This window comes from Tupaia chinensis, unplaced genomic scaffold (assembly GCF_000334495.1).
Source record: "Tupaia chinensis unplaced genomic scaffold, TupChi_1.0 Scaffold000113_1, whole genome shotgun sequence".
NCBI lineage: Eukaryota > Metazoa > Chordata > Mammalia > Scandentia > Tupaiidae > Tupaia > Tupaia belangeri.
The window spans coordinates 4,765,282-4,786,550 of NW_006159577.1; the positions used below are offsets into that span (position 1 = coordinate 4,765,282).

At 41.4% G+C, this 21,269-nt stretch overlaps 1 protein-coding gene across 12 annotated transcripts in view; it reads right to left on the bottom strand.

Annotated features, from left to right (window-relative positions):
- Positions 1-18,130, bottom strand: part of LOC102480493 (deleted in malignant brain tumors 1 protein) — a 141,334-nt gene extending 123,204 nt beyond the window's left edge. For all 12 annotated transcript variants that reach the window (XM_027770115.1, XM_027770112.1, XM_027770111.1 and 9 more), the window contains exon 1: positions 18,063-18,130. In XM_027770115.1, the coding sequence (XP_027625916.1) occupies positions 18,063-18,123 (61 nt within the window). In that variant the 5' untranslated portion in view covers positions 18,124-18,130. The remainder of the gene's footprint in view (positions 1-18,062) is intronic.
- Between the last annotated feature and the right edge of the window lie 3,139 nt (positions 18,131-21,269).

A 21,269-nucleotide genomic window follows, 5' to 3' on the forward strand; every position in this document is an offset into this window, starting at 1 on the left:
CTCCTTTGTCATATAATGACACACATTGGAGCTGGACTTCTATACAAAACCTTCTCCATAGGATATGGTCTTCTAACAATATTTCTGTAGATATGAAAGTTCTCCATAAGCAGATCATAAATTTACAGAATAGTTTTCTACCTTCATTTGATCCTTCTGATTTAGACTCTAATATTTTGGATCAACTTAAAGGGACTAATCTTTTTAACAAGCTTTGCTACTCCTTATGGTATTTCTTGGGAATAATTGTGTCAATAATCTTGTTTACGTTTATTTTTCAACTAGTCTGCAGAATCACCTGGTGAGGGCTCCATGCAACAGCCATCCAGTTTTATAGACTCAAATTAGAAAAAGAAAAAGGAGGATATGTGGAGAGCAGCCAGACTGAGAAAACATGTGACTTTTAGACGCATGCAGAAATGTGCTTCCCTGAGCTTTTTAGCAATGGCTATGAGAGCATTTACTTAAGAAAATGATATCTGCCTGTTGTTATCAGTTATCTTCCTGTTGTTGTCAATACCTGATACTGCAGGGCAATATGAGGCTAAAGGAAATCACGTCTGTTTATCAGATTTGGCCCCAAAAAGATCAAAGAAATTCATGGCGCCAGTCCTTTTCACATCTTCAGATGATTTACATCCAAAAGCAACTGGCTTTGCATTCCATTTCCTCTTCCCCCATTCTCTTTGCATTCCATTTCCTCTTACCCCATTTTCTTCCCTTTAAAAGAATAAACCTGAGGCCAGTTACAGGTGGCAACTAATGTCTTTGTATTGACTGATATGCATGGTATTCTTTCTGAAAAAAGGAATGTAATATACTGTAAAGGTATATGTGATTCAATGTAATATAAACAAAATTATGATAATAATAAATAAATTTTTTTAAAAGAAAGTAAACAAAAAAAAGAAGTTGGGCCCGCTGGATCCTCCTCACTTTTTCTATACTTGTGTGTCTTTGTGCATTTATTGTTGCATTTATTTCTGAGCCACAGCCTTCCCCATTCAGAAAAAAACGTGTTCAGCCCAGCAGGTCCCTGCATCTCAGATTCTTTTTAAATGCAGGTCCTGCCAGGAGAACAGCAGTGTTCAAAGATTTAAATTTCTTTAGCAGGGCCAAGAAGCCAGTAGAAGGACTGACTGTGTATGTCAGTCAGTCAGAGAAAGGCTTCACCTGCCTTAGCAATCTGAATATGGGGTCCACGAGGGACTCCTCTACCTGAACCACTTCACGTTGTTGATAGCCCAGTAAGAGGGCACTGAGGTCATGTAGTTCCACAGCCCTGAAAATGAAGAAATTCACAATAGGAACAGGAAGCCAGAGCATTCTTTCAACAGACAGCAAACTAGAGAACCTCTGCATCAAAACATCCCCACCTCATTTCTGATGTGCCATGTCTGCTACCACACTCAAAATAAACTGATAGATATGTCAGAGAGAGCTTGCCATTAAAAATGATGCCATTTGGGAACTGACAGGTGGCATGGTGGTTAAGGCACTGGACACTCCCACATGGCTGACCATGGTTCAAGTCCTGGACCTGGTAGCTTGCTTTCTCACTTTCCTCTCTCTCTCTCTCTCTCTGGTCAAATTAAAATAAATGAATGAATGAATAAAATTGAATAAAATAATTATTAAAAATAACTAAATAAATAAATAAAAATGTTGCCATTTAAACATACTCTAGATGGCACCATGCAACTTCTATTGCCAGGTTCCAGGTATCTTGCTTAGTCACATGGCAGTCAAGGCTATGTGACATAGCTACATATCTACATATCTATAGTCAAGCTACATCCAACTCAGAAACTCTGTACTCCAGGGTCTTGACAAAGCTCCTCCATAGTGCTAAACACACATTGAAGTTGACTCTGGGTGTGCTAAATCCCCGTATTTGAATACAGCTGTTTGGACAAATTATTGAGACTACTTTGTATTTTTCCAATAGTCAGCTTCATAGTTATAGATGACTCTGGCTGCCATTTTCGGAATGGTGTCAAATCACCTAAAGGCAAAATCTTCCACTTGTTCGTTTTCTAGGAAATAGAGAAACTAACTCTCTACCACGGGAGATCAATGTCCAAGATAGTTAAGCCATCACAATGGCCCAACCAGAATAGACACAATGAGATCTCTCAAGATATTTCCTAAAGACAAGGCACTTTCGAAAGGATCTGGTGCCCTCCCACCTAGACTCGGCCATTGCCACGAGTATCATAATGGTGACACATGTACCTACTGTGTATTTATTGCCTTTATGAAGGAAAAACTGAAGAAGAGCTTGAACATAAAATAAGAAAGTTATCATTAAGCCAGCCCCTATCGACCAGACACGCTCCTCCAATTCTACTGGAAGAGAGACCTAAGGGGAAGAGCACTCAGGAAAGGAAACAAGCAAACATCCACTGAAGAACTACTACGTCCTTTTAGTTTCTTAGACACAATACTATGGCTTACTATTTATATGCATTATCTCATTTAATCCTCCTTTCAACCCTGTCATTTGCACTTACAAATAAAAACACTAGGCACAGACATTATAAATGTAAATAAGGACACACGGACTCTAATGCCCCTCTCCATGCTTTTAACCATCAATCTGTACTGCCTCTTGTCATAGCCACTGCCTTCTACCAACCCACTCCCTTATGGTTCTTGCCGACACAAAGAAGATGGTCCCTAACAACCTACTTTCTATAACCCATGAAAGGTATTCTTCAGTGAGGAGTCATCCAACAGCCCTGACAAAGATTCCATGTTGCTTTTCTATTGATATTGCAGCACTATTCAAGTGCTATTGATCGTGGCAGTTTTTAAAAATTATTCATTTATTCATTCATTTATTTTAATTTGGCCAGAGAGAGACAGAAACAGAGAGAGAGGGAAGGTGAGAAGGCAAGCCACGAAGTCTGGGACTCGAACAGTGGTCAGCCATGTGGGAGTGTCCAACACCTTAACCACCACCTCACCTGCTGGTCCCCATCATGGCAGTTTTCATCTTTATGAAGGTAGTAAGCACTTTTGGGGCTTGCAGGTGGCGTGGCAGCTAAGGGCACTGGACTCCCACATGACTGACTGAGGTTCAAGTCCTGAACCTGGTAGCTTGCTTTCTCACTTTCCCTCCCTCTCTCTGTCCCTCTCTGGTCAAACTGAAAGAAAGAGAAAGAGAAGAAAGAAGGAAAGAAAGAAAGAAGAAAGAAAGAAAGAAGAAAGAAAGAAAGAAGAAAGAAAGAAAGAAGAAAGAAAGAAAGAAGAAAGAAAGAAAGAAGAAAGAAAGAAAGAAGAAAGAAAGAAAGAAGAAAGAAAGAAAAAGAAGGAAAGAAGGAAGAAAGAAAGTTTAAAAATAAAATTTTTTTTTTAAAAAAGAAGGTAGTAAGCAGAGTTAATTCACCCATCACCAACACACAGGTTACTTCATTTTCTCAGGTACTATCTGTTCTATTCTATGGTCTGCATCTATCTCAGTGGGGATTAAGGATTTTGTGGATGAGAGTCTTATCAGAGTCCTTACCACCAAGAATCCTTGTCCCCAAGTGAACGCTCAGCTTCCGGGTGGGTAGAGATATAGGATGCCACAAAGTAGATGTTTTGCTAGATAGCCCACTGAGTGACATGTGTGTATCTGACATGACCACAAATGATAATGTGTCAGGGGCACACATTTTTAAATGAGACCTGGAGATGACCTTCCGTCAGGACGTTATCCTGACTAGATATCACAATAGGGCAGTTAAGCAGGGAGGACTGCTGAGGGGATGGCAGCTACAATCACCCAAAGTCTCTCTCTGATCTTTTCAATCTAACAGCAGAGCCACTGAGTACCAGACAAACCTCTTCTTCCTGCCCTAGTTATTCCTGCACCCACTCCAGACCTCAGCTCAGCTGCAACTTCCTCAGGATTGCTCTCTCTGATGGCCTACACATATCCCTATTACTATGTACCTTCGGCTTCCGCACTTTTCACACTTGTAATTGTATCCATACGATCACGATATGTATGTCTCTCTATTAGCCTTAAGTCCCTAAAGACGGAGGACGTGTTGCCTTGAGAACAACGCAGCAATGGCCCAAGGGTTACAGCAAGAGGACTCAGCTAGGAGTCTCTCTCTTTCTGTCTGTCTATCTCTCTGAATGAATTTGTTTTAAATGGGTGTTTGCACGTTTCAGCCATAGGAATCCTGACCAACAAACTCACTTTTGAACTCATCTGAAGTAGAGATGTAGCAACTATACATAGATCAACATCAGTAGAATGGTCATATGTTTTTCAAATGTATTCAAATTGAAAAAGATTTCTTGACTCTCTAGTGTGTACAAGACATGATAAAGTCAAGCCAGCCTGTGGCATGGTGGTTAAGGAGGCAGGATCACACATGGCCAACTGTGAGTCCCAAGTCCAGGACCTAGCTGCCTGAAAAACATACCAGGCATGTGTGCATATTCAAAATCCCAAGCGGAGAATGGAGGAGAAGGGATTGCAGCATGGCCATCCCCCTTGGGGCTGATTGCTCACTTCCTCTCTCTTTCTCTCTTCCTCTTATCTCTCTCCACAAGCACACGTACTCTATAGAAATTTTTAAAAGGCTCCTGGTATATTAAAAACAACTGTAATAACTTGTGCAATGGTTTCTGAGTATTCCTACTGAATGTATTTCTTTATTTTATTAAATTAGAAATTAACCTTTCATTACTGTAAAAGAAAAAAAAAGGAAATTACGTTTGTGCAAAAATATAGAACACCAGAACTCATAGCTTTTCTATTTCTTTGAGAAAATTTGGCCTATCCAACTTGTATTTATGGGTCCGAAGAGTTGTAGCTAATGACTTTTAGTTAATTAACTAGTTTTCAACTAACTAAGAGAGATTTTCCATAGGATATGTGCACTCACCGGAGACACAGAGACAGAAAGTGGAAAATCACCCTCCGGGGGTATGGCCATGCAGCAATCCCTTCTCCTTCATTCTCTTCTCAGGATTTTGGGCATGCACACACATGCACCCAGTGTGAATTTTAAACTACTGGGTCCAGGACTCACCTTGCAGTTTACTACGTGGTAGTCCAGCGATGTAACCATTATGCCAACTGCTGATCCCGTCGCCTTAATTAATCCTTAATACAACCCTGTGCAACTCAAGAAGGTTACCCAAGATTCAACAGACTAATAAATAATAGGGATAAGATTTGTACTCAGGGGGTTGATCTTAACCATTTGTCTACTGTCTCCTATCTTTTGTTTTGTTTTTAATATTTGAATGATTTACCTCAACCCATGGTCTGTGTTTTTGTATTCATATACACACACAAGACCATAATAAAATGAGGAAATATCCAGTAGAAGCAGTTGTCATTTTTTTTTATCTTTAAATTAGAAGCAGTTGTCATTTTAAGCATTAACTAAGGTCGAGTTTCCAGTAAAGTAGCATTAACAAATTTGTAAATTCTAAGATGAGAGAAAATAAGGGATTTTACCCAGAGGAACTCACTAGATGCGGTTGTTTCCATGTGTCTCTGCTGCCTGGGTGACTGTGTGTGATGCCCACTGAACACCTGAGGTGCAGCCTGGAGACAGAAATCTTAGGCAAGAGGTGTGGAGGGAGGCAAGCATGGCAGCTTAGAGCCTTTCTGCGAGAAGGAGGAAAGGGCTAAAGATCCGAGCCCAGGTGAACTCCATCACAGGAAGTCCTTCCTGTCTTATATCTAAAACCCAGCAGGATTCTCTAAAGCAGTCCTTCCCGAATTCTTGGAGGTAGCCTTGGGCAAAACAACCACTCAGCCCCAGAGTTCACGTAGAGCTACCGTTTGTCCTCACGTATGTAACAATGGCTCCTGTGGTGTCTTCCACTGCCACTAGCGGCTGAAAGTACAAAGAAAAATGGCCCAATAAGAAGTCTTCTGAAAAGGAGAGTTAAATCTGCCACCATTGTTAACTGGAGCAGGGGCATGAGCTATATCACACTTCACATCAGAGGGTTAGCTGGGTTTGTCACTTGCTCATTCAGGGAACATGGAACAATCTCTGCACATGAGACTTTAAAGGACCAGCAGATGGCGCAATGGTTATGTTGTTGGACTCTCACGTAGTCAACCGTGGTTCGAGTCCCAGACCTAGTGACTTAAAATTCATGCTGGGTGCATATGCATGTGTGCCTAAGATCCTAAGAGGGTTAGCTGGGTTTGTCACTTGCTCATTCAGGGAACATGGAACAATCTCTGCACATGAGACTTTAAAGGACCAGCAGATGGCGCAACGGTTATGTTGCTGGACTCTCACATAGTCAACCGTGGTTCAAGTCCCAGACCCAGTGACTTAAAATTCATGCTGGGTGCATATGCATGTGTGCCTAAGATCCCAAGAGGAGAATGGAGGAGAAGGGACTATGATGTGGTCATTCCCCCCCCCCAGGGGGGGTGATTTCTCACTTTCTGTCTCTCTCTCTTAAGCAAGTGTACACATCCCATAGCAAAAGTTTTTCCTTAACAAAAGCAAAAAGTAAAAGAGAGAGCCCCCATGGTCTAGTAGTTAAGATGACTGGATCTCATGAGGCTGACCACGTGGTTCAATTCCTGGACCCAGCAACTTGGGAAATACATTGGACACATATGCATGCATTTCCAAAATCTCAAAAGTATGTAGAAGAAGGTATTATAGCATGACATGGCCTGTGGGGTGTGCCTTTTCACTTTCCTCTCTCTGTCTCTCAGCAAGTACACATATCCTCTGAGAAATTTTAAAAAGCTGGAGAAGAGAAGGAAACTTACCATAGAGGAAAAGACCCAGTCTTCTGGAACTCACAGACTACTTGAACAGAAAAACTCGATAACCAATAATTTCATCTTGGCCTAGCAGGGGCACAGTGTGGAGCAGGGATAGGAGCCTCAAAAGGGGCAATTCATGGCCATGGGCTTGGGCAGAGGAATCAGAGAAAAGTAGGTATTTCAACTAGGCTGGAAGGAGGCATAGGCATGCATCTGGAGAAAATGAGGTGAAAGTATGGTTGCTAGGCAAAATTCAGGATACCTAGTTAAAATTTGAATTCAGATAAATAATGAGTTCTTCTTTTAGTGTAGTGTGCCCCCAAACAAACAAAATTTTTTTTATCTAAAACTCAAATTTCACTGAGTGCTCTGTATTTTTATTTGAGCAATGTGACATTCTCAAAGTGGGTTCCATGATGAGCAGCATCAGCCAGTACTTAGAAACTTGTTAAAAATGCAAATTCTTGGGCCAGCAGGTGGCTTGCTGGTTGTGGCACTGGATTCTATCATTCTATCATGGCTGACTGCGGTTGAGTCTCAGACCTGGTAGCTTGTTTTCTCACTTTCCTTCTCTCTCCTCTCTCTCTCCTCTCTCTGTCTGGTGCATGCATGTTCCCCATAACAAATTAAAAAGTGATAATAATGATAAGTAAAATTAGATAAATAATATTTTAAATGCAAATTTTAGTCCTCTTCAGGATTTATAAATCAGGAATTCTGAGGTGGTACCCAAAAATGTGTGTTTGTGCCTAAGATCCCAAGAGGAGAATGGAGGAGAAGGGACTATGATGTGGTCATTCCCCCCCCCCAGGGGGGGGGATTTCTCACTTTCTGTCTCTCTCTCTTCAGCAAGTGTACACATCCCATAGCAAAAGTTTTTCCTTAACAAAAGCAAAAAGTAAAAGAGAGAGCCCCCATGGTCTAGTAGTTAAGATGACTGGATCTCATGAGGCTGACCACGTGGTTCAATTCCTGGACCCAGCAACTTGGGAAATACATTGGACACATATGCATGCATTTCCAAAATCTCAAAAGTATGTAGAAGAAGGTATTATAGCATGACATGGCCTGTGGGGTGTGCCTTTTCACTTTCCTCTCTCTGTCTCTCAGCAAGTACACATATCCTCTGAGAAATTTTAAAAAGCTGGAGAAGAGAAGGAAACTTACCATAGAGGAAAAGACCCAGTCTTCTGGAACTCACAGACTACTTGAACAGAAAAACTCGATAACCAATAATTTCATCTTGGCCTAGCAGGGGCACAGTGTGGAGCAGGGATAGGAGCCTCAAAGGGGGCAATTCGTGGCCATGGGCTTGGGCAGGAGGAATCAGAGAGAAGTAGGTATTTCAACTAGTCTGGAAGGAGGCATAGGCATGCATCTGGAGAAAATGAGGTGAAAGTATGGTTGCTAGGCAAAATTCAGGATACCTAGTTAAAATTTGAATTCAGATAAATAATGAGTTCTTCTTTTAGTGTAGTGTGCCCCCAAACAAACAAAAATTTTTTTATCTAAAACTCAAATTTCACTGAGTGCTCTGTATTTTTATTTGAGCAATGTGACATTCTCAAAGTGGGTTCCATGATGAGCAGCATCAGCCAGTACTTAGAAACTTGTTAAAAATGCAAATTCTTGGGCCAGCAGGTGGCTTGCTGGTTGTGGCACTGGATTCTATCATGGCTGACTGCAGTTGAGTCTCAGACCTGGTAGCTTCTTTTCTCACTTTCCTTCTCTCTCCTCTCTCTCTCCTTCTCTCTCTGTCTGGTGCATGCGTGTTCCCCATAACAAATTAAAAAGTGATAATAAAGATAAGTAAAATTGGATAAATAATATTTTAAATGCAAATTTTAGTCCTCTTCAGGATTTATAAATCAGGAATTCTGAGGTGGTACCCAAAAATGTGTGTTTTAACAACCATTCTAGGAACCAGGGGATAGCATAATGGTTATGTCACTGGACTCCCATATAGTCAATTGCGGTTGCGTCCTGGACCTGGCGGCTTAAAACTCATGCCAGGTGCATGTGCATGTGTGCCCAAAATCCCAGGAGGAGAATGGAGAAGAGATTACAGCATGGCTATTCCCCCTGGGGAGTGATTTCTCGCTTTCTTTCTCTCTGTTTCTCTTTGTCTCTCCAGCAAACGCACATGCTCTACAGCAAAAAAACTCTCTTAAACAACAACCACAACAAGCATTCTAGAGCATTCTGAGGCACACTAACATTTATGAAGCACTGTTCTGCACCATATGTAAAGGAACTATAGCTGCAACTTCATTTGTATGGTAAGAAACAATTCATCTGACAGTCACTTAAGAAGTACCTACAGGATGCTAGACTCCACAGCAGAGGAGCGCTGAGATTATACTATGACTCCACTGCCCATCAGAAATGTGATCTGGTTGGCGAGACATACAGGTATGACTAGAATCACATGTGACTGCCCCTCATGCCATTACTGAGCCTCATCAGGAAGGATAGGCAGAAGGGAAACAAGCAGAGGGAAAGCTAAATTAAAATGAGCCCTGAAGAAGTAGAGACATTATGAATAACTGCTCTTTCAAAACAAACTCCTAAGTAATAAAATGACAAACTCTATGCACCCAAACTCTCCTGGAAGAGATGAACTAAGTCTCCGGTTGGAAACACTGAATATAGAAATGTTACCCATTCTCGACTAAGTCACAGGTTTGCTATACTTCCCATCAAAAGGTTTCACTATATTTAACTGATCAGTTTGTTTTTTGAAAAATGATTCTAAAGTTAATCAGGAAAAGTAAATGGGCTTAAAAGGACTAATTTCTTGAAAAGAAAAAAGTACTGATGGGACAGGGGTCAGGGCAGTGGGAGAAGGGCTGGGGTACCTGTGGTCCCTATGACTTTGAGAGACAGGTGACCTGGATGCAAGTTCTAAATCTGCTGCTCATTGTTCTCTACACATAGACAAGTCTATTCGTCTCCTCAGTCTTAGTTTAGTCATCTGTAAAAGGGTGACTACATTGTTTTATAAGATAATTGTGTAGACAAACACGGAAAAAGTATATCAAGTGGTTAGTGTAGTGTTTACTATGTAGTTAGCATTCAAAAATTATTAGAAATGCAAACATACTAAACATAAAACTGTAAAAATCAAAATATAGAGAAAAACTAATTTAGATATTTACTTCACACCAAAGAGCAAAATAATGTTTGAAATTGAAGAATTAAATTTTTAAACACACAAAAATAAGAAACTATTTACATATTTATCCAATTACTGTTAAAAATTCTGGATTTAAAATTAGTAGACAAAATCACAGAGGAAAACAGGAAATAAAAAAAAGGTAAGTACATAAAAATATAAAATATATTATAGATAGAAAAGTCTACATTAAAAGCAAACAATTAACTGGGAAGATATACATCATCAATTTAATGGCAAAATATTAATATTCAAAATATAGGAAGTGTTTATAAAAATCAATAAAGAAGACAACAGGAAATTAAAAAAAAGTAAGTACACAAAAATATAAAATAAAGATAGAAAATTCTACATTAAAAGCAAACAATTAACTGGGAAGATATACATCATCAATTTAATGGCAAAATATTAATATTCAAAATATAGGAAGTGTTTATAAAAATCAATAAAGAAGACACTAGCTTTCAAAAACGTTAAGCAAAGGACATAAAGAGACATTTCAAATAAAAAGAATACAAATAGCTATAAAATGTTCACCCTCAGACCAGCAGGTGGTGTGGTGATTAAGATGGTATTTCCCACCTGGCTGACTCTATGGTGTGAGTCCCAAATCCATCAGTTTGAAAAACATGCAGGTGCATAAGCCTGCATGCCCAAAATCCTGAGAGGAGAATGGAGAAGGGATTATGGTATGGCCATCCCCCATAAAGAGTGATTTCTCCCTTTCTCTGTCACTATATGTCTCCCTTTGGTCAGCACATGCACCCAGTAGCAAAAATCTAAAAAAAAAAAAAAAAAAATTAAAATTTAAAATTTAAAATTTCATCCTAACTATAAATAAAGGGAAATTTAAATTTATATACAATTTTTTTATGCAGCAATTCAACCAAAATGTTTGAACAATTGCATCACTGGACTCCTACGTAGTTGACTATTGTTCAGGTGCCAGACCCAGAGGCTTGAAACTCATGCCAGGCACATGTGCGTGTGTGCCCAAGATTCTGGGAGGAGAATGGAGAAGGGATTTTGGCATGGCCAACGCCCCTGGGGGGTGATTTCTCACTTTCTGTCTGTCTCTCTGTCTTTCTGGCAAGCACACGTGTCCCATAGCAAAATCCTCTCTAAAGAAATGTATACACATATTCAGAGCTAGTAAAAATATGGAAATTGTCACTCTTGTTTTTCCAGGTAGGATTAAGAATTGGTACATTTCTAAATGATATTTATCAATATGTCCGTTTATTTTTTGCCATAGGGCATGTGCACTCACTAGAGAGAGACAAAGAAAAATAGTGATAGAGAGAAAGTGAGAAATCATCCCCCGGGGAGATGGCCACACTGCAATCCTTTCTCCTCCATTCTCCTCTTGAGATTTTGGGCATGCATGCACATGTGCCCAACATGATTTTCAAGCCTCTGGGTTCGGGACTCAAACCAAGATTGGCTCTGTGGAAGCCCAGCACCTTAGCCACTATGCCACTTGTTGGCCTCTATCAATATGTTTTTAAAGCCTTAAAATGATCAATACTTTGACTTGGTAAATTTTTTTTAAGAATTATTTATTTTTATTTATTATTATTTTTTAATTTGGTCAGAGAGAGAGAGAAAGGGAAAGTAAGAAAGCAAGCCACCAGGTCTGGGACTCAAACCTCAGTCAACCAGGTGGGAGTCTGGCACCCTTAACCACCATGCCAGCCGTGGGTCCCAACTTGGTAATTCTAAGAACTTAGTCAAAGGAAATAATAATTTCTATAACAGACAAAGATTCATGGACAAAGATGATCCTCACAGTGTGACCCATATGTAAAGAAACTTAAAAACAACTTCAATGTTAAAAAATTGTAAATGATATGTTAAAATGTTTAAAATACAATTTACAAATTACAGGAAAAAATGTGTATTGAATGATAACAGGTCAGTTTAGTGGCACAACAGTAACATGCTGCTCAACAGAAGCTGGATCCCCATGGGAAATGGGGGTGCAGTTCTTGACACACTGGGCACATATGTACCCATGATCCTGGCTAGCTGGGAGGGTTGGGGGGGGGTAGGTGTATGAGACCTCATTGAAGGTGCTTCTCTCTTTCTCTCTCTCTCACTCTTATGAAGCATAAAGAAGCCTCAGAAAAATTATATCACTTACATACATAAGGGTGCTTCAAGGAGCCTGCGGGAAAAGAATGGAATTAAAGTACAAGTTTATCGGGCCAGCCCCTTCGTGCTCTGACTGACCACAGTTTGAATCCTGGCCCCAACAACCTGACTGCATGTGCCTGTGTGCATACAATCCTCACACCATGGAGAAGTGGAAGAAGGGGGATAGCAGTGTGACCACGCCTTCTTGTGGGGGTCTCTCTCTTTCCCAAAAAAAAAGCTAGCACATGTGCCTTCGAGAAATTCTTTTAAAGAATAAGTTTATGTATAGTGCAAGAAATTTTTGAAATCAATGCATGATTTTTTTCATAATACCCAGTTTCCAGGAACTATTTGAAGACCCCCCCATCCCATATAAATAACTTGGGATTAGAAACAAAAAGATACCACAATGGACTGGTGGCAACCTCAGGTAATAAAACCGTGAGTGTTTTCAATTTTCTTTATATTATTCTCTAGAGCCTACATTTTCAGCACTAGTTATGCATTGAGAGTTGTGGTTTAAAGCTAAAGGTGGAAAATGGAATGGTAGGTTATGCAGAAGAGATTCTGTTAGGTTGGGAGGAAATTTTCTTGTAGATCAAAGGAAAAAGAGAAATTGAAGATAAAAGAACACAATGAGGTTAAGTGATAGATGAAGTATAGGAGGAAGAAAAAGAGAAAGAGGAAGAGGCAAAGAGGAAAATGAGGACAGGAGGAACTAACCTATTTCAGTAAATGCCATATGCCAGGCATAAGGCAGGTAATATCTCATTCTGTTGTCACGAAATCCTTACACGTCCACTTTATAGGTGAAAACTCTCTTCTTGTTGTGCTATAGAATGTGTGTGTTCTACTGCAAAAGAGAGAGGGAAAATGAGAAATCACTCCCCAGAAGGGGTGGCTACACCACAATTCCTTCTCCTCCAGTCTTCTCGTGGGATTTTGGGCACATATGCCCAAGTGCCTGGCTTGACTTTCAAGTTGCCAGGTGCAGGATTTGAACCATGGAGTTGGCCATGTGGGATTTTAGTGCCTTAACCTCCATACCACCTCTTGGCCCCAAGAACTCTAACTCTTATAAAGGTGAAATAAATTGTCAAAGATCACACAACTATTGGGTTGTTGGGACAGTCATGAGGCATTTTTGGATAGAAAAACCATTATAATAAGCAGAAAAATTACTGTAATAGCTCAGATCAAGCAAGTTGATTCCTAAGAGTGAGTGTGTTAGATGACTACAATTCTGACTACCAAAATTCAAGCTAAAGCAATGCTCTTCCATCTTAACTCATCAAAAAAGCCAAACATTTTAACATTCTACCATAACAGTATACAGCAATGGTGACGATGCGGTTAATTCTGTTCCTGATGTAGTGTTTAGTTCTCCCATAAATAAATATATAAAGAAATAGAAACCTGGAAGGAGGGCATGAAGCTGAGGTGGCTCACGGCCACACCTCTCCCTGCCATACCACAGCCGAGCACCCAGGACACAGACTGCTCCGTTACAGGCAGTGTGAGCAGCTACACTGTTAGGGGCTTGGTAATACAAAGTGCCAAGCTGGGTACTAAGTAAGCAAATCATTGCCCTCTAGGGACTTCCAGAAAAACAAGATTCCTAGAAATATGCACAGAAATATAATATAAACGTATGCTAGCTAAGATGCTATGGGAGAATATGAGTGATCAGATGACACTGTGTCACTGTGTGTACGTGTGCATGTGTGTGTGTGTTCCTGTGTACTTAAGCGTGTATCTGTCTCTGCATATCCGTACATATTCATTTGTTGACATTGTCTTGGTGTATCCATATATGTGTGTGGTTGTGTCTGTGTTTCTATGTATGTGAGTGTATATCTGTGTCTACCTGCATAATTGTGTCTGTGTATCTATGTATGTATCAGTGTTTGTGTATGAGAAAGTATGCAAGACTGTGTGTGTGTCTGTGTGTGTCTGTGTGTGTGTGTTGTGTATATGTCAGGAAGAGATTTCTGAATGCAATGGTGTTCATGGTATTTAAAAGAAGCAGACGAAGCCAGCTCATGGCGTGGTGGTTAAGTCAGTTGGCTTCCACATGGCCATTTGCACAGTTCAAGTACCAGACCCAGTGTATTGAGAAACACATTGGGTATGTGTGTGTGCCCAAGAAAGGATTGTGGCACGACCATTCCCTATGGGGCTCTCAGGAGGGTGCTTTCTCACTTTCTCCCTCCCTCTGTGTCTGTTTTTCTCCAGCAAGCACTCACACCCACTGGCAAACTTAAAAAAATAAATTAAAAGAGCAGCTAGATTTAGTCAGGTGAAGGTTGGGGACAAGGAGGGCAAGAATAAGATTATATTCTAAGTAGCAGGAACAGCACTAACAAAGTAACTGTGGCTAGAGGCAGGGCTTTGGGCACATAGGAGGTAGGAAACACAGCTTAGTTTGTATTGCAAGAGAGTAAGCTGCAAGCTATCCTAACAAACAAGCAGAATAAGTAAAATCATGGTGTAAAAAAGTAGCAAAGAAGAGGAGTGGAAACACAAGCAAGTGTTGCCAAGAGGGGTGTGAGAGACACAAAATAGCCGGAGGTGGTGCACAGGGTCACAGGGTCTAGAATGGCAGGCTGCGGTGCATGGACTCAGTCCCGAGGTGGGGCAGTGGATTTCGTCCTCGTTCCGTAGCCCTTGGCAGCTAGACCAGGCTGTGTTACATAACACCCAGTGTTGTGTTTGTTGAAGAGACGAGTTAAAGAAAGGAGAACTGTGCAGGAGAGTACTTAGACATCTGTGGGGCCCGTTACTTAAGTGACTCAGAACAACCTCCCCTGATGCAAATGCCATCCGCGTTAAAAATATTTTCACAATGCCCAAAAGTCTCTCTATTAGTTTTCCTCCTTAAGGCTAACTCATTACCAACACCTCAGTTAAACTACAGAAAGGGTGAGGTTTAACAATCGGCCAGAAATTAGTGATAGGCAATTATTACTTTCTCATTTTATAAAACATTGGCCTTGAAAAAAGTGCAACTGAAGAAAGTTACTTTTTTTTTGGAATAATTTTAGATTTACAGAAATGTAGCAAAGTTACTACCACATTCCCATAGATCCTTTATTCAAGTTCTCCCAATATTGACATCTTCTATTTTCATGGTTCATTTGTCACAACCAACAAATCAAACATTGGTACATTCCGACCAACCAAACTCCAGGCTTTATTTGGATTTCATCAGCTTTTCCTTTTCTGTCCCAGGATCCAATCCAAAATACCACATTGCATTTAGGAAGTCACATTTGGATAAAACATTAGGAAAATACCTAGAATAGTAATAATGCTGAATGGTTCTGAAGCACCTAGGTGCCAGACTCTGCATGAGTGACCTCATTTCTACACAACCCTGTGAGACTGGAACACAATCTCCATTTATAAATGAGTAAAGTGAGGCTTACAGGGGCTCCACAGCTGGTCAGTGGCAGAGCCAAGGCCATCGCTGTGACCAGCAGAGGTACCACAGCTCTTTCTGCCCAGCACAAACGTGGACATACTGAGTTTTTCTCAAGCGTTTGTGTAAAGGCCAATGCTGACAAGAGTTCCTGCTGCTGTGATTCCCCTGGAATGGAGTTATACCATGGAGCTCCAGCACTGAGCTGAAGGCCACCACGCTTCTCCTTGGTTCGATGCAGGGAGCAGTAAGGACTGACAGCACAAGCATCAACCAGAATGCTGACATGCCTTGCTCCCTGTTCAAATTCTAGCCCAGACTTTCATCACCTGCTGCCCTTGTACAAGCCATATAACCTTTCTGAGCTCAGTTTTCCTCTCTGTAATGTGGAGACAATGGTACCTAATTTGGGATTGCTAAACCAATTAAGTAAGAGAACATAGATAAATTTTATAAAGGGTCAATTCTTACCTCGGATCTACAAATCCAGGCTTGCATGAGCACATGTATGTGTGTCTGCACACACACACACACGTAGAACATCATGGTCAAACTACAAATCCCCTCAATTCAAGAGCAATACCATTCTTGGGGACTAGCAGTTAGTGTAATGGCTATGTCGTTGGACTCCCATGTAGTCGATTATGGTTTGAGTCCCAGACAGGGTGGCTTACACTCACGCTGGGTGTGTGTGCGTGCATGCCCAAGATCCTGAGAGGAGAATAGAGGAGAAGGGATCGCCACGTGGCCATCCCCCCTGGGGGATGATTTCTCACTTCCTGTCTCTCTGTCTCTCTCTGTCTTTCTGGCGAGCACATGTGCCCTATAGCAAAAACCCCTACAAAAAAAGAAAAAAAAAGAGAGAGCAATACCATTCTTTTCCATTCATGAATAGGACAGGGTAATTCACTCCCTGTCCTTTAAGTGCTGACGTCAAGCTCAAGTCCCTATTCAGAGCCAGTGCAAGTCTGGAGGTTGAACTTCCTATTGATGAAAGCTAGAGCCAAAAACGCTGCCTCCCGTGTTTACATATTTTTGATGAAGACAGTATCTCCAGCCCCCCGGCTACTCAGAGCTTGTACCCCTCCCACCGAGCCTCCCTGACAAGGTGAAAAGGTGAGTATCCTCCATCAGCTGACCCAGTGGACTCCTCACACCACGCACACTCTTCCCATGCTGTAGGTCACGAGGGCTGTGTTTTGGGGTGCTACTTTCATGGAAGAAATCTTCCAAATGAACATTTATCTTCAGAACTTCCTCTCACCCAGCTTGGGGGGTGGGGGTAGGGTGGGATGGGGTGAAAGTTCTAGAAATTATCTAGAAATTAGATGATTTTTATTCTGTTGCTTGAAATTCACAAATCTAGCAGAAGATGACACCCACCCCCCAAAATAAAGGGAGATAAAAGAGAAGAAGTGGGGGAGAAATGAAGGAGAGAAAGGAAGGGGAGAGGGAAGGAAAAGAAGACCAGAGAGAGAGAGAGATGGAAATAATGATGCCAGTTAGATGAGAGAGAGAAAAGGACTCAGAGAGACACACAGAGAGGAAACACAGAGATAGAAAAGAAAGAGATAGGAGGAAGAGATGGAGAGATAAAGAGGGAGTGAGGCAGACAGAGAGGTGAAGTCAGAGAGCAATCAGGCCAACTGGGGAATTGTCTGATTCACTCCGTGTATCAGGCAAAACACACTGAGATTCAGCAATCACGCTGACTTGCCAATGACTCTTGTATGTTTATCACTGGATTCTAAGAGCACAGATTCAATTAAGTCATTTGTTCAAAGCAATGAGTGGCAGACCCGGACTCAGAATCTTATTTATCTTGTCTCTGCTGTTAGTTACCTGCTTTTGCTCAGCAAATATTAGTTACCAAGCCAGACACACCTGCAGAAAGAAGTCGCATCACAAGCATTTACAGGGGAAACTTTTCCACTCATCTTTGTAGCACACAAACCTCCTGTTTAACCAATTACGGTAAAGTTTTACAGCTTCTTAATAACACACATACACCTTTCCTCAGGGATCTTTCTTTCTTTTTCAGTTTGCTACAGGGAAAGTGCACTCACCAGAGAGAGATAGGAAATAGAGGGAAGTGAGAAAGCACTCCCTGGGGAAATGGCCTTGCTGCAACCCCTTCTTCTCCATTTCTCCCTCCTTTTAGGATTTTGGGCATGCACATACACATACCCAGTAAGTTCTCCAAGCTGCCGGGTCCAAGACTCAGACTTCACAGCTGACCATGTGGGATCCAGTCACCCTAACCACCACACCACTGGCTGGCCCCTTCTCAAGAAGTGTTCTAAACCAATCAAGCATTTTCTTAGTTGAATGACTTGCTGAAAACATTGACATTGGCTTGTTCTAACTACAAACATTTGCCATTTTTAACCAGAAACAAAACAAAAAAGAGCCTATCCTTCTAAATACTTGCAAGCAATTACAAGTATCAGCAAAGAAGTACCTCCTCCTTAATACAAAACACCCCTTGAGATGGAAAGCCTAGTACCGAGGAACAAGTAGATATAATTTGCCATAATTTGGGTATGCAGGAGTGAATATAATAATTAGAATACCTGTAGATAGAACTTGACCCCATAAGAGACACATTACAAGGATGACCATGGAGCTCCCCATTTTGCTGGGTTCTTCTCAATTCTAATAAGAATTCCTTGATACTTATAGCTTTCTAGCTGAAAAGGAGGTGTGTCCTCTGGAGTGATATATTGCAATCGCTGCCATAAATCAATATAAAGGAAGGAGGGACTTTGCTAATAGTAGGTAGCTAATCTGTGGGAACAACTTAGGTGTGTTTGATTGATTGCCATATGAATAATCTGGCTGTTGCTCAACTGCAAAAGCACAGACATTAGAGATACAAATTCCAACTTCCTTCTAGGTGAATTTCAAAGACTCCCAAGTGCTTCCTGAACAAGGGCTTGATTTTAACCTTGGAAAGTTTGAATTAACCTGTGTGAAGAATGCCCCTAGTTTTGGAAGCAGAGCAGGATGTGGGCTACTGGGCAATACAGACACAAGGCCAAAAGGAAAAGTGTCCTAGTGCCAGGGGGAAAGCATCTCTGAGATGATTTATCCTGGGAGGGCATTTTTTTCATCGGCCCCCATGTACCTAACCTCACCTCGGAAGAACAACAATGACAAGAGTGAAGGTGTGACCAGAGAAGAGAAGGCATGAGGGGTGATTCTTATGGAAACCCTGGCCTCTTACAGCGTTGAGCACTGTCTTCTGGGTCTCACGCTCATTCCATAACACAAGAACTGAGAAACACATGACCTCAGACTGCACCATCACCAACCATGTCACGTGGCTTTGATTTCTTGCCTTTGCCATTCGCATTGTATGAGACTTGGAGCTTGGTCCACAAGGTCTGCCCCAATTTCTGCCTACCATGTGGGCAATTTCTCTCTCTGGGTTTGTGTGTAAATATCACTTCACTCTTTGGGATCCCCAGTCTTCATTACCAGACTGTGATACTCTCCCACCCCACCCCCCCCCATAATCTACCATGAAGTTATCTGTCAATTTTTGGGGGGGCGATAGAGAATTTTTAAAAATTATTATTTAATTTTATTTATTCATCCATTTATTTTCATTTGACCAGAGAGAGACAGAAAGTGAGAGGGGGAAAGTAAGAAAGCAAACCCCCAGGTCCGGGATGTGAACTATGGTCAGCCATGTGGGAGTGTCCAATGTCTTAACCACCACGCCACTTGCTGGTCTCAAGAGAATTTTTTAAAGAGATTTTTGCTATAGGGTGCGCTCACTTAGTGGAGATACAGAGAAAGATTGAGAGACAGAAAGCAAGAACTCACCCCCAGGGGGATGACTGCGTTGTAATCCCTTCTCCATTTTCTTTTGGGGATTTTGGGCAAGCACGCACCCAGCATGCATTATAAGCAGCCAGGTCCGGGACTTAAACTGTAGTCAACTACATGGAAGTTCAGTGACATAACCATGACATAACCATAAACTATCTGCTGGTCCCTTTTGAGAAAAATTTTTGTTATAGGCACATATGCTCACCGGAGAGACAGAAACAGAGAAACAGGAAGTAAGAAATCATCCCTCTCCCCTTGCGGGATGGCCATGCCACAATCCCTTCTCTTCCATTCTCCTCTCAGGGTTTTGAGCACCCACACACATGCGCTCGGCATAAGTTTCAAGTCTCTGGGGCTGGGACTCAAACCGTTGCTTGCCATGTGGGAATCCAGTGGCATAACCATTATGCTGTCTGCTGGTCCCCTGTCAGTTATTTGTATTGGGACACTCTCAATAGTTGGAAACTCTTGGGTAAAAGAAGACTACTCTGTTGGACTTGCCTCTGTTTTCTGAACTGACTTCATAGCTGAGACACCGAGGCTATCAGATGGCACCTGATCTGCTTACTGTGCATACACTAGTAATCCATAGGCTCTGCACTTTGCTTTGGAAAGATACCACAAACCCATGCTCTACATCAGTCACCAACCTGGATTTAGGGTTGTACCTTTGCATTTGGCTTCATCCAGCTAAAAGTTATACTCGAGATTTGATATCTTTTTATTTATTTATTTATTTTGAGAGGTTTTTTGCTATATGGTGTGTGGACTTGCCAGAAAGACAGAGAGAGACAGAAAGTGAGAAATTACACCCCTCCACCAGGAGGATGGCCACGCCACAATTCCTTCTATAATTCGTTTTCCTCCATTCTCTGCTCGGGATCTTGGGCGTGTATGAACATGCTCCCAGCATGAGTTTAAGCCACTGGGTCCGGAACTTGAACCACAGTCAACTACATGAGAGTCCAACGACATAGACATTATGCCAACTACTGATCCTGATATCTTTTTAATTTTTAAAAAAGGATTATTTAATTTTATTTATTATTATTATTATTATTGTTATTATTATTTAATTTATACAGGGTTCATGTGCTCACCAGAGGCAAGAAAGAGAGGGAAAGTGAGAGAGCAAGCTGCCAGGTCTAGAACTCAAACCACGGCCAATCATGTGGGAGTCCAGCACCTTAACCAGATCACCTGCTGGTGTATTTTTGTTTTTATTTCTTTTTATTTCTATCTCTTTTATACATTCAATCACATTACTTAGCTTACAAAGTGAATATTCCAACATGTGTACATTTCTCACCAGTCCAGTTCACCACACTAGAGAGTTATCTTCAATAGATAATAATCAATTTCTTTGTCCCATAAATGCCTTGCCTCTCTATTTTTGTCCTTAATGTTCTTCCTCAGACTCTACTCCTTCACCCCTCTTCCCGCCCTCTTCCCACACTGTATCAGGTATTCCCAACCATTTACTTAGTTTCTATAACCTTTAGATTTTTGCTATAAAGCACATGTGCTCACCAGAGAGATGAGAAAGAGAGAGAAAGTGAGAAGTCATTCCCCATGGTGAATGACCATGTCGCAATCCCTTCACCGTCATTCTCTCCTCAGGATTTTGGACATGCATGCATGCACACCCAGCAAGAACTTTAAGCTGTGGGGCCCGGGACGCTAACTGTAGTTGACTATGTGGGAGTCCAGAGACATAACCATTACACCCTCTGCTAGTCCTGCCAATATCTTTTTTAATACTCCATGTTGTTCAACAACTCTCCATGTTGTTCTCAAGCTTGTTTTCTCCTTTTGAGGGGAATGGGCACGTTTCCACAGGATAGGCTCTCTGTGTTTTGATCTCCTACTGTCAGCCCAAGTATCAGGGGAAAAGGGAACAAGATTACACATCTAGGGAATGCTGAAGACCAGACACCTATGGA